At 44.7% G+C, this 14,469-nt stretch overlaps 1 protein-coding gene across 1 annotated transcript in view; it reads left to right on the top strand.

Moving 5' to 3' along the window:
• EFEMP2 (EGF containing fibulin extracellular matrix protein 2) overlaps positions 1 to 14,469 on the top strand; it is a 304,335-nt gene that overhangs the window by 48,210 nt on the left and 241,656 nt on the right. The window contains exon 2 of the mRNA XM_069645012.1: positions 1,347 to 1,443. Within this exon, the coding sequence (XP_069501113.1) occupies positions 1,351 to 1,443 (93 nt within the window). The 5' untranslated portion in view covers positions 1,347 to 1,350. The remainder of the gene's footprint in view (positions 1 to 1,346; positions 1,444 to 14,469) is intronic.

Here is a 14,469-nt window from a genome sequence, read left to right as displayed (position 1 = left end):
ATTTTGGAGGCAGCCATGCTGCCAATAGCGGCATGGCTACCGCCAAAGCCATAGTAAGGCCCACAGAGTGCTTATAAATTGAGTAGCTGAAGGCAGACTTGGCTATGACATTTTTATTACACCAGTAGCATGTTTACAACTCAAATTAAGTTATTGGGCCTCGTTAGGAGTTTGGAGGTAACCATGATGCTATTAGCGCCATGGCTGCCTCCAAATCCTTACCGACTCCGCCCTGGTGAATGGAGCTATTACCGCCCCATTCCAAGGTTGGCGGGGCGGTAATTCCCCATTCACCAAGGCCCTTCCCCAATCCCATTTGAGCCCTAATAGGGCTCAATGGGAATGGGGAAGGCGCTAATAACGGTACTGCAAATTGCGGTACCGTTATTAGTACCAAAGTCCCTTTGCGGGTCCCGTCCAATAACTCTTAGAAGACTGCTTTGAACAAACACTGGTGGGAACTTTGAATGCAAAGCCTGACAGTTAAGCTTGATTAAAGCGAGCTCATAGGGTTCCCACGGGGTGGTGTTTTGGGCGGGCACAAGCAGGAATGGGTGGGAATGGAATGGGTTAAGGGAGTAGCAGATAACCAAACAACGCCTTCAGACGGTGTCCCCCCTCATATGCCATTCCTCCCTATATGTGCTCCAATGCAATAGATTCGGCTAATAGGTAAAACTAAGAACGTTCTGGTGCAAATAGGATCAGACTTCAGTTTCCAAGAAAGTTTGTATGCTTTCAGCAATGATAATACTGATTTTTTTCTGTTAGATTTTGTTGATTTTAGCACTTTTGACTGTTTCCTGTACAAGGTTCACTAGTTATTATCCAAGAGAGATGAAGAGAAATGGGAGTAATTTTAATGCAGTGTTATCCAAGGAGATTTTACACTTTGTATTTTGATATTTGATATTTCATTATTTTTGTTTATGATGAATTATTGCTCATTTCTCAAATACGTCTGGATTAATGTCTATAATTATCAGGCATTTGTTGTCTGTAGGAACAGTTTGGAAGGTTTATATTTTCAACTAAATTTCGCTTTCATTTTTTAGAAAAAGAATTCAGGCTCATTGGCAGCCCCGAGCCAAGAATCCTGCAAACCCCTGATAACGAGCCCCTTCTGCTAATTGTCAGATTGGAAACGTAATGGTACAATCTGTAGGACAAATGCCGACCCCTCTAGCATCATAAAGGGTGTTACATATGGCATGCCAGATACCCAATTCCTAGCAGGCTCTCCAACCTGCCCCTTATTAGCTGGAATCCGGGGTTCGACAGGAGCTCTGGGGTTGATGTGCTATCCTCACCTCCTTACCCTCTCCCTCTCTCTCTCTCTGTTCCAGGAAGATGGGACTCCCCCCATGCCCGCTGCTGCTGCTGCTTGCCCTGCTGCTGGGTGCAGCCCTTTCACAGGAGCCTGAGGAAGCTGACATCTATACGGTAAGAATGCCAGCCATTGGGAAGAAGGTCATGTGGGCATGGCCAGGCCAGTCACCCCATAAAAGAAGCAACCTAGTCATACGTAGAAATGTTCAGTGGGTAGATGTTTTCATTGCCTGGTAAAAGCACGTGAAGGGAAGCACCGGTGTGCTATTCACACGCAAAATGGCGTTGTTGCTGGTGGCATATTGTGTTCACTGTTTCCTGGGGCCTTGCAGAATCAATGATTGGGTCTCAAGCTTAGTGTCATTCTGATGAACCAAGCATCACCGTGGGGCGCCTCCTGTGATGTGACAGATCTAGCCCCATCCCATTTACACAAGACATTTGTTGGCCATGTTCCAGATCCCGCTACATCCATAAAAGTGTGCAATCTTCGCATCATTGATGCACACCATATGCTTTTCTATGAACGGCAGTACATCATGTGTGGTTCTGGGCATGTACCCAGGTTGGACTCATAATGGCCAAGCTGCACCCCACCCAGAGCAGATCAGAACAAGACGGTGAAACCCCAAACGCAGAGACTGCTAGTGAGCAAACCCCACTGATGCTCACGTATGGAAGCGTTTCACTAGATCCCATGCTGTAAGCATGGAATAACGCAAACCCTCCTCCTCCCAATCCAACATGTCTGCCAGGTGACCGACCGTACAAGCTTTGGCACATTTGAACTTTCGCTTTGCATGTGATTCTAGAGTGCAGATCAAAAAATAATCCAGGACTCTTTTCTAAAGTCCCCTTATTCCTTGGAAAAGTAAGGATAATACACAAGGCAAGGAAAATGACCCACGCAGGCTGAAATAATCAGTCAACTCCCTGAATCCCAGCTGACTGGAGTGTATGTTCACTGCTCAGGATCTGCCTTTCCTTCTCTAGGAAATCCATTTCTTCGATATTTGGAAAAATATCACACTTGTCTGGGTGTGTTATCCTGACCTGGGAATAGAATCAACATTGCACGCTTCATTCCAACGTCATCAATGAACTCAGAACAGCAAAGCTCTCGCGTACACCCTAAACTGCATGGCTGAAAACCCTCGCTGGAAGCTTCGGATTTTGCCTGATGATTTAATCCGTGGTTATAATTGCTCTGATCCCATATCCCTGTCTCTTTAGTGAAAGCATTTGGCAAACATCCATTGTGGTGGAGCTCCAGGAGTAGGGCAGGTCCCAGAGCACGACGAGTCCCTTTAATCGCATATTGCTGAGAGAATTCATGATTATCCAGTATATTATTAATCAGGCCATTACTTTTCAGGGGTCAAAATTGAGACTGGATAAGCAGGAGCAATAAGCAGCTCCTGGGCATCCAGCATTAACCAGGGACCAGAAGCGAGGAATGGGGAACAAGGAGCTACTTCATAGTGTCCCGTAAATTGTACTTGCACATGAGATGCAAGCATAACATTTTGTCCATTATTTATGATCCTCTATGCTTTAAATGTATAAATATGTCCTAATGTTTATGTATAGGTTGTCCCAAATGCATAGAGTTAAATACACATGGCTCTGTTTGTTTGGCATCAGCTGGACAGGGCAGCCAAAAGTAGCTCCTGGTAGTTGTTGGTGTCAAGCTAACCAGGCTCTTCTATGCTACAAGCAGGAGCCAAATAGCCCCCAGCCCCTGGCAATTTCGAACCCTGCTTTCTGAAAAACACTGTGCTTCCACTGCTAGGGTCATCATTGGGTCTTAACTAGATTAGTGCAGAACACTTTCTGCTAGTGTACCGCATTCCGTCCTCCCCCAGCTTCAGGTGCTGCGGAACACTGCAGCTAGGATCATTACCAATACTCCGAGACCTGCTCATACTTCTCCTGTGCTGACACAACTCTATTGGCTGCCATTGAAGAGCAAGATCGTATTTAAACTGTCCATAAAGCCCTCTCTAGACAAGCCACTCTTTATATCAGAAATCGTTTTTAGGTGGCACTCTTCCTCTCGGCTACAACGTTCAGTTCACCATGTTGATAGCGCTTCTTAGATGGCCCAGTGTAGTCAATGCAGCCAAGTTCTGAAATATCCTCCATGATAACATTTGTAACATTAGCAACTTACTTGCGTTCAGAAAGAGTGAAAAATGTCCTGTTCTAATGAGACTTGCTTTTAGCTTCACGCCCCATTCCTTTTGTCCGGTAGAGAGACGATTTAGATACCGTTGGGTAGAAGTGCCAACATCTTCTTGTATTGAGTGAAGTCAATCAACTTTATTTCAGTCATATCCCACAAAAGTACAATAAAAAAAAGTTTGATAAAAGTGTGACAAAATACAATTATGTACATTAAAATAAGAAGGCGTCACTATCAGCAATGCACATCGGGAATAAAGGCATAGATAAAAGGTGCAAAGAAGAGGTGTCACACAGTGCTCCAGATAAGATTTGAAAGTGGGAGTATTTTACTCCTTATTTTTTAAAGTTGGGAGTAAAATGATTTTTAGTGAGTAAAAATGTACGTCCAAATCCCAATGGGAGTATTTTATAAGCAAGTAAAAACATGTTTTAACTGAAAAACGGAAATGTTATTATAATTTCTTTGCATCTAGTTATTCATGCACATTACACAATACATGTTTACTTTTTATGATCAGGTTGTCATAATAATAGTTTCTTCCTGTTGTACTACGTGTGCTACTGGTCCAAACATATCCATGAAGCTGTGTGCGAGAGAAAATTGGGGCACAAAGTTCTAAATTTCTGTTTCCTATTTTTTGTTGTATTTTTACTCCCTATTTTTATTTTTTGGAGTATTTGTCTATTTGTAAGGAGAAAAAGTGGCCGATACACCCCTCATCTGTAGGGGTGATGTTGCACCCCTTAGCTGTAGGGCTGATGTTGCATATTAAATTACTTCTGACCGGGGCATTGCTTTTAAACCAATCCGCCAGGTCTTGTTTAAAAATCTGAAAACTGCAAATTTAACATCCTAATAGTTGGTCATTGTACATAAAACATGCACGTCCGCAGAGGAGCGTACCTGGTATTTCGTAAGAATAGATTAAGATCCATCTCACCCTCAGTGTTGCATAAGACACGCATGTTAACAAGAAATGCATATCAGATTATTCTACAGTAGGGCAGAATGGACAGAAGTTTGAGGAACTCTGAGACCATTTGCAGCATAGTTGAGCGATACAAAAAACATTTGGTCTAAATTTGATATATAATTCTCTCGAGGAGCTAGAAAACATGTAATTCAAATAAGGGTCAATGTCTGAATTGAATTTGAACATGCATAGCCCAGGAAGGTGGTTAAATCCTGTATCATTAGCTCTAAAGACAACGTTTCTCATTTCAGTTTAATTAGTCTCACTGTCTCATCCATTTCCTGCATATTTACGCCCACTAAATGCAGCAGCTACATCATTGAACATGTCGGGGTAAATTGATTTTTTAATACAAAGCCAGAAGGTCTACTCATGTCCAGGAATCTGAGCAGTATTACAACCATTTCCATCAGTAGTGGGGCGATTGAGTTTTATTTACAAATGTGTTTTCTGTTGTGGTTAAGGACATAGCACTGTATCCCCAGAACTGGCTACCGTATAAGGCCGCAGACCACTCTTATGCCGCAGATCTCCTGGGCATTGCTTCCTGCAAATTTCCTCTTCTTGGTTTTTCTTAATAGGTGATTTTTAAAAAGTCTTTTGTGACTTCCGTAATCAGTTTGTGTAACTCTTTCAAGACTTTATTTCCTTCTCAAATATTGGTTTCTTTGACCCAGACGGATACTTTGATCCATACTAATGCGTTTTGTGTGACTTTGGTTCATCGGTTGGTATTTGCCTTCCTGGTCATTATAATTCACCTCTTTCCTTGTCTTTTACAAACTCTAGGGGTTTCTTTGTTTTTATTATTTTTTTAAACATCTTTTTATTAGCATGTCAACAAATACATTTCATTCCAATATGATACAAGGGTTTTTAGTTTTTTGTAGAAACATAAACACATTGTTTAACTACATTTCAATAAGTATATAATTCGAAGCATACATTACAATCCAACACAACCCCCTTAAACACACTAAACACTTTCAGTATATGCAAACAATAACATTTTAAAAAAATATAACCACCACTCCTACCAGGGGTTTCTTAATATCTCAACTCATAGCAATATTTAATTTAGGTTTCCCTCTTTCCTTTTATCAATAAAGGGGTACTTTTCAGACTCTACAATTTTCCATCTTGGAGGTTCTCTCCTCTCCTTAATTCTTATTATTCTTTTGGCTCATAGGATTTTCCTTCTTGTTTATAGTCTGTCTTTTGACATATATAGTGGTCTGCCTATCTCCCCAAGCGTTTGTCTCTTAGTTTTAGTTTCTCTCTCAATATTGATTGCATTAGTGTTTCTCTCATTATCATCATTCCACTTTCTTGATTTCCAAGTTATGCTCTTCGATTAAACTGGGATGTTTAGGAACAACCCCATAACCATTCCCCTGGCGGCCTCCTGGACCTCCTTTCTCCCTGTTACCATGGATTCTCAGGTACTTCTCCGGGCCCTCCGTTTGCTACGGGTTCGCTGGTCTTTGCTTTCTCAGCTTCCCTGGTTACTCCAGTGTCCTGCGTTCCGCGCTCTCCTTCTGGACATATTGGCCATCCTGCGGGTATCCAGACGGAATGCGGTTTTGACTGCCTAGTGGTTTTGGCATTGTGGACCGTTGTGAACAGTGTCTTCATGGTGGACCGCCACCACCATCAACTTCTCGCTTTTTCCTTCTCAAAGGATGCTGCGTATCCAGCGCTCCACTTTCGGCTCCAGAAAAGTTTCTACACTTGTGGGCTCTGTAGGTTGCAGAGTCTCCTCCCCTCTCAGGTTTTACGTCGCGCTGGACCTTCCCTGGCTGATGTTCGCATCTTTATCCCTCCGCTTGTTGCAGCGTCTCCTTCTGCTTCATCCTCCTCATCCCAGGTAAATGAGGATTTCTATTTAAATTGATATGCTCTTTCCTGTTGACAATAACATATGTAAGTACTCTCTTCATACAAGTCTCTGTATTGTATATTCATTTGTAGCACTGATAATCCCAAGTAGGCCACTTCAGGTATGCTTTAGGGAGTGCCTCACAGGAACAGGCGTTCTTGTCCCCAAAGGGGGAGTCTCACCTTGTGAGGTCCCACTTGCCTCGACCCCTAGGGAGGGTGTTGCAGAGTGGGCTCACCTCCCTAGCCTCACAATGGGTGGGGGCATGAGTGGGCTCCTCCTTGTGGAAAACCGATGAATTCCTTTGATACGTCACAGTAGGTATAGATTAAATAGGAGTAAGATCCTACTAGGGAAAATTCAATTTATACACTGTAGGTGTTTTTCCAGTCCCCACCTGCTCAATTTGGGCAGTTAGACTTAAGTATATCCATACTGCTAGCTTACCACATGGTCTGCCTCTTGGGCCGACAGTGGGTGGCTTAAAATGGTTGGTGTAGCCTGGCTTCAATAGATTTCTATCAGACCAGGTTTCTTGGGGGCAGATCACCTGAAATTGATCTAAGAAAGCATAGTACTCCAAGCCCTGCATTTTAACCTTAAGCCCTGCGATATTTCAGGATATGATACCTAACTCTAGTGCGGGCTCTGCATACAATGGAGGGATGCTAACATAAGCGTGGTCAGTGGCATGGGATGCAGGAATGTCAATCTAGCTCGTCTAAAGTGGTGTGTGGAAGGTCGTTGGCATATCGGCATAATTACAGGCAATATAGCTTGTGCCATGCTAGTTTATTTATTTATTTAATTTATAAAGCGTGCATACAACCCGCAGGCATTGAGGCGCTGTTACAAGTACAGAGGGTTAGTCAGGCTTATTGTAATACAGGCATAGTTTCATACAAGCACATGGTGAAGAGGTATAACAAGGTGGCAGTTATCATAGGAAGCATACAGAATCATACATTACATAGTAGTAAAACCAGGTGTCAATTATCCTCGGAGCATGCAGTTGGGTGGTGGGACGGAGAAATTCCTGGCAATAGGTGTGATGGGCAGGAATTCAGATTTCGGTAAATAGTTGCGTTTTTAGTGCTTTGCAGAAGATCCAGTAGGATGTCTCGGCCCTCAGGAAGGGTGGGAGGTTATTCCAGAGCTTGGCAGCAAGGTAGGGAAGCTGGCGCCTCCGGCTTTGCATCTTTTAACTTTGGGCACAATAAGTCTATCTGTGTAAGGGGTTCTAGTAGGTCTGAAAGAGTGGGGGTTGGCAATTCATTTGGCGAGGTAAGGTGGTGCTGTATTGGACAGGCATTTGTGGGTGGTGGAGAGGGTTTTGAAAATGATCCGCTCCTGGATGGGGAGCCAGTGTGCATCTCTTCTGGCGCTTGAGATGTGCTCTCTTTTAGGGATGTTCAAGGCTACTCTAAAGGCAATGTTCTAGATTACTTTAAGTTTGAGTATGATTCTGGAGGAGGTGCCATTGAAAAGGATGTTACAGTAATCAATCTTTGAGCCAATGATTGTATGGGCAATGGTTAGGCAGTTGTTTTTCGAGAGGAAGAGTCTGGCTGCATTAAGGACCTTGGTTGCGTAGGCTGCTGAGGACGCAATGGCACTTACTTGTCTAGTCATGGACAGTGATGCGTCTAAGTAGACCCCTAGGGTCTTTACTGTATTAGAGACCTGTAACAAGCAGTTGTCAATTGTAAAGGCAGAATATTGGTTGTTAAGGGTCTTTAGGGCACTTGGCAGGCCAACAATTAGGATTTCAGTCAGTCTTGTCGCTGTTGAGACAGAGATGAGGGGCCGCCATCCAGGTCTGAATTGTGGAGTAGATTGTGTTGAGGGTGCTGGAATCTTCTATGTAGTTGCCTGAGAGGGGGATCAAGATTTCGGCGTCATCGGCATCATTTGTGTAGGCTATGCCGAGTGAATCTAAGATGTGGAATAAGGGCCTAGTAAACATATTGTACAGCGTAGGGGCGATGAAGGATCTTTGAGGCACCCCGCAGGTGATAGGAGAGTGAGAGGCATTGGCAATCTCTGAGAAGACTCTCATCACTCTTCCTACTTGTAGGTAGGCAGCTCAGTCCAAGATTTTTAGAAGGAATGGGACAGTCATGATTGGACTGTAGTTTGTGGCGATGGCTGGGTATAGGGATATTTATTTTTGGAGAGGGAGTACGCAGGCTTCCTAGAGGCTGGCAGGAACAGTGCTTTGGGGTGAAGGAAGTGTTTATGGTAGCTGTGATGAAGGGGGTTAGTATGTCGGCACAGTTATTCACCAGGGGTGCAGGGCAGATGTCGCCTTTGCATTTTGATGGTTTTAGACTATTAATCAGTTTGGTGACTTCGGTTTCAGAGAGGTCTCTGAAGAAGAAACGAGTGGTGAGGGAGGTAGATGAGGGAGGTGAGCAATTGTTGTGGCAGGTCACGGGTACTATGTTGAATGTTGCTTGTTGAGCTAGGATCTTCCTATTCAGAGTGTCAACTTTACCCAGGAGTGCCACTTGGATGCTAGAGCACCAGATCTTGTATTTAATGATGGTTGTGAGGGGATTAGCAGGGGATTCAAGTTCTCTGTAGATGGTTCTTTTGCGTCTGATTTAGCATTGTTGATTCTGGTGTTGAAGGAGATGGACTTGGCTGTGATTATGGCTAATTTATATTGTTTTGAAGCTTTAGTGAAATCCTGTTTTGCAGCGGTGGTGGGTTCTTTTATCCAGGCTAACTGGGCATGTTGTTTCATGTTGCGTAATTCTAGCCAGTCAGGGGTAAACCATGAGTTGGAATGTCTGACCGTCTTTGCTTTGTGTGGTACAAGGGGGTCTAGGGAGTTCACTGCTTAAGAGAGGATTATTGTGTAGCTATCCACTAGTGATGTGGGGTCCAAGGGGAAGGGGGCCTTAAAGCAAGGAATGTTGATCAGGGGTAAGATATTGTCTCTGGTGAGCTTCAGAGAGCTCCTTGAGACAGTAGGAGGAAGAGCGTTTGGTGATGTTCTTGGCTTGTTCGGCTGAGTGATAGAGAAGTGCATAATATGGTGGTGAGACCAAGGACAGGGTGTGTTAGCGCTGGTGGAGATTTGGCAGTTGCAGCTAGGATGGACAGTGTTGGGTCTAAGGGAGCTAATTTGGAACGAGTCATTATGTTCTTCACAAAAGCAAATACCTATTTGGAGTCTAGTTGGGGGAAGGGTCCTTAGCTCAACAGAGTAAACCCTCTAAAAGTTGGAGTTTTCCAGTGTTACTTCAATTATATCCATCCCTGACGATCCGTGGTCCGCTGAGCTGCAGGCATCCGGGATATTTTCACTAATGATTGATACACACCGTTTCTTGTCAGAGCCATTGAGTGACTTTGTTAATGAGAGAAGCACAACTTTCTTTAATATAGCTTTTGGCCTTGGGAACATTTGTCATGAAAAAACAATTTCTAGGATTCCTCATAGGAGCAGGGGTTGGCTTAAGTGGAGGGTGTATGGCACCATCTTCCTATTTATTGGCTTTTTGTGGAGATGTTTCAAGTGTGTCATTACCTACAGTAGGCCTTCCTGGGGGTATGGTAATGTTATTAGTTGATTTATATAAATGTTTTCATTCTGTGGTCTCAAGCAACCTAATAATGGTATGTTATTTCTGCAAAAACGATCCTCCCAAGTCTTTATTTTTAACTTGATTTCTCTGAATTCAGTGACCAAGGACATGATGGTATCCACCGGTCGGGAGAAACATATCCTCACTGAGCATATTTTCTGCCCAGCCTCAGTTTTCTTTCTGTTTTTTCCATGCAATTGTATTTGTGGAGCATCAGTGTGCACCTTGGATGTTACTATACCAAACTTGAGGTCAGAGAGCAGTCCCATAAAATGGCCTCCAACAGCAATACCAACCTCCCTCTCTTACACTATGTTTCGACAATGTGTAGCCTTCATATGCCTCCCAAGGGCCATTGCCATCATTCTTCTGAGTGAAGTCACTTATGTTGCATCCATCCATGTCTACAACAGTCAGTGCAGAAATTGAAATGGGGCATTGGCACTTCCGGCCGAGCACTCCTGTCCACCCAGCACTCCTGTCCACCCAGTCAGAACCTGAGGCCATAGAGCCTCATCTGTGTTCTGGCCATTAAGGCACATGCTGCCCCTCTCTGTGCTCACCTGTGGTGAAGTGTGTCCCTTCTTATGCTCCTAGCAAGTTGGGACCACACTCGGAGTTAACCCAGTCTCAAGAATTAACCCAGTCTCAAGCCATGCAGCTCAACCATGAAGGTAAGAGCACACCTTGAAGTTGGGGGAGCAGTAGTTACCTCTGATGGCCTGATCAATTATCTGCAGCAGCCATCCCGCCCTTCAGTTCACCTACTTCCTCGTCCAAAATCTGCTTCAGAGCCCACACTTCACCAAATGGCAAACCCCTACTATTGCACAATGCTTAGCACTTCAGGTATCGAAGACCGAAATACAGACGAGGCAACAGCCTCCCAAGACATCCAGCAGGCTTGCCGGGGCCTACATACAGCGCCAGCTGGACATCTGAAAACTAAGGAACAGTTACAGATGCTGAACAGTTGCATTTCCCTCATGAGTGCCATGAGGGAAATGCAACCCAGGCCCCTGGCACAGAAGAGACGTTTTTCCATGTATTTGTTAGAGTACAGTGTGCAATCCTGGAACTTGGTGGACTCCGTTTTACCTGGCTGGGTCATTTTTCATCCTCTCCTCAATTTAAAACAATTGAAGTTGTCTTTGTTTGACCTGAAGACCTGAGGGGTCACATGGCTACCCCCGGTCCCTCTTTGTATGTGTCAGAGGAGGTGGCCATCTGTGGCCACTGGTGCCTGTATCCAAGGACTCGGCCTGTAGTCAGTCTGAAACTAGTTTTGACTGGCATATGCAGATACCCATCTGAGAGAGTATGAATTCACTTTCTTAGTGCGAGAGCCTTTCCTGAGTGCATGTCTGCTCATGGAGGGACTACCTCCCATTGGCTGACCACCCCCCTGTCTGAATGATACTTGTCATGGGAGAATAATTTCAAGGATAAAAGCAGAAGCCCCTTACCCATTCACCTGCTCCACTGCTGGAACTCTTTTCCTGCACCCCTGGAAGGCCAGCTGCTCAACGAAGGGGCCAAAGCTCGGCACCAGCATTCTTCAACGCTTCACCAAATCCAGTGGTGAAGTTCTGCCGCTTATGCCTCTTTCCCCTCATCCAGCGGGAATAAATGTATTATGGCTTCTGCTTGAAGACATCATCTCCCTAAAGCTCACGCCTGTGCTTGCATTTCCGGATCCAGAAGTGGGAGCCCCTTCATTTCCAGGCACTCGTAAGACTCTCCCTGGTGAATCAACCAGAGTTTCGTCATACCAAGTCAGTCATTAGGCAAATGACCAGGTTCCATCTGCCCCACTTGGGAAGCTCCAGCAGCCTGTGTGGCCCTTTTACCTGGAACCGCACCACCAAACTCCCTTCCTGTTCCTTCTTCTGTGGCTTGCCTCTCTCTGGTGTGATTTTGCAAGAAGACCTTCAACAATTGTTCTTCCCTGCTGTCCTCTCAAGTCCACCCTAGAATCAGGAGGTGACTCCTGCACCTGTTCTCAGTCCCTTCTGCATCAGTGCATCATCACTGGAGCCTAAGATAGTCACCAAACTACATGCACAGTGATGGCCTTTGGAAACCCCAAAGCTTCCTGTTACAGGATTGCTTTCTGGACATGGGATATTGCTCTCCCAACGCTCCAGTTTTGCTGGGGTGTCCTATCTTCACTGAAATCTTCATCCCTGGGTCCCCATCATCACCAGCTTAAGCTCCACCGGAACTCTAGAAAGTTCTCCTCAGGACACTTTCAGAGAAGGAACATATTTCCCACCAGCAAAGACTACCCAAATCCCTACAACTAGTCTCCCGTGTTTGTATCTCTAAAAAAGCCTTTTTTAGTCTAAATAGAAAGGGTTTTCTTATGGGTGACGGCATTTGGCCTCATAGGAAAGACCCTTTATTGAACTCTCAACAACTGTTTGAATTTGTTGCTACTTACCTGTTAAAGTGTTGCAACTATGTTACTAAGTTTGCCTGTTAGTGTGCTGTTTGACCTCTTTCCTTTTCTAACCTAAGGACAATTCTCTCGTTTTGGTACTTGTTAAAAGTGTATAATGCAGCTGTTAACCATCTCAATTCACCTCCTCAGAGTTGAGCCTGGGCAGCTTTGTCACACTGCCACTTAGAAATCCTAGTGAGCTTGTGGGACTACCCCTAAGGCAGGAAGACCTACATAAAGACCCTGACCACAGGGCTTAAAGAAAATCTACCTGAAAATAAGGATTCTTCCTTTAAAGGGAGCACTTCTTATTTAATGAAGGGGGCCTGAAAGCCAAAGGGTTCAGATCATAAAGAGCATATTCCCTTATCAAACAACGTCTCAGAAAATCAAAGCTGCCCAATCCCTCTTGCTTTCCAGGCTTGATTACTACAAGGCTGTCTAGATGGCACTCAACATGGAACCCATCTGTCTGTTACAACTTCATTAGAAAAAGGCTATTGGGTCATCTCCCTCAAGCCCTGGCACCCCATTACTTCCGCTCCTGCCTTGAAATCTCTGAAATGGCTTCCTGTTGCGCACCAACCACAAGTCTCCAATTAAAGTCCAAGCGATCTCTCACCTAGGATCAGGCAAAATACCCCGTCCAGGAAGATTAGCCTACTTGAACCTGTTATACCCACCAAATCTCTGCAAAAACCAGTGCCAAGGCTGCGCACACTTGATGTATTTTGCTCCAAACACTGGAATAAGCTCCCGCCATAAATCAGAACGGACCTACAGCAAATTCCGCACAAAGTCAAAGCCTGTTTGCTGTCTAAAGCCTTCCTATAATTGCCTGCTTGTCTCATCCTGAAAGTCTTTTCCTGTTCCTGCTATCTCTAATCTCCTTTTAGTAATGTCTTAATGTCTTTTTTTTTGCTTCACATCCAGGTCTGTGCTTTGTGCTGTGATCCGATGTGACATGTTATCCTTACTGGCATGTAAACCAGTTCACCGCAATGTTGGCCATTAAAAAAAAAACTCTAAATAAGCTATTGCACAGAATCTCTCTCCCCTTGCCCCCACAGCAGTGGTCTTCAAACGTTTGTGGCCTGGGCCCCCCTGAGCAAAGTTTGGGCAGGCCGGGCCCCCCCAAAAGTGCCAGATGGACAGTATGTAGAAATTGCTATGAACTTTTGCGTGCCGTCACCGCACCATACTCCCAGTACAGACCCTGGGCTCTCCCCACCCTACTCCCACCACTATCCCAGTGCTGATGCCCTTCCTGCTCCCACCACCGTCCCATAACACAAGCATACACACATCCATACACATTAAAATAAAAAATAAATCGCCATAAACATACCTTGCGTGGTTGCTAAAATGCCCCGCTCCAGGTTGCTCTGACCGTATGTGCGAGGAGGCGCAGGAGCACCCCCTTGCACATACATACATGCAGTGGCCCAGCCAGCATTTCCAATGAGCTATGCAAGGCTGGCGAAGCAAAATACCCCCAGCGTTGCATGGCTCAATGATCATGTGCGGCTGGGGAAATGACAGTTCAGCCAGCCCAGGAGCACTCCCTCAGCTGGAAAAAGCAGCTGAGGGAGTGCTCAGTGTTTCACTGGGCTGGCTCCTCGGCTCCTCCATAATGGGTGAGGTGGCCAGTGGTTGGGCACCCCCTCACCCATTATGGATGAGCCGGCAGGCCAGCTTGGACTGGCCTATACCAAAAATGCAAAATGCTAGTGTAGGCCAATAAAAATGGGCCACTTTTTTGGCCAATGTGGGCCAGTTTGAGGAGTTACTTCACTATGCAGCTAGTAGTTTTGACCATTGTTGCTGAATAAGTATTCTTTAAATATCACCATTTGTTTACATTTGAACAAAAAACAACCCCATGGGTACTATTCAAACAGTCTGTGACTAAACACTGAATATCCATTTGCAACTGCTGGCCATTTTTTCATTGGTGCCTAAGACCGTTTTATGCTGACTATGTGAGTTGCCCCTTCCCGTTTCCTCCAATCTAAAAAAAAAAATAAAAAAATATTATTATTTATTTATTTTTTTTTTACA

The sequence above is a fragment of the Ambystoma mexicanum genome, chromosome 2p (genome assembly GCF_040938575.1).
Source record: "Ambystoma mexicanum isolate Mex_15411 chromosome 2p, UKY_AmexF1_1, whole genome shotgun sequence".
Classification (NCBI taxonomy): Eukaryota; Metazoa; Chordata; class Amphibia; order Caudata; family Ambystomatidae; genus Ambystoma; species Ambystoma mexicanum.
This window is presented reverse-complemented; position numbering and strand designations above follow the sequence as displayed.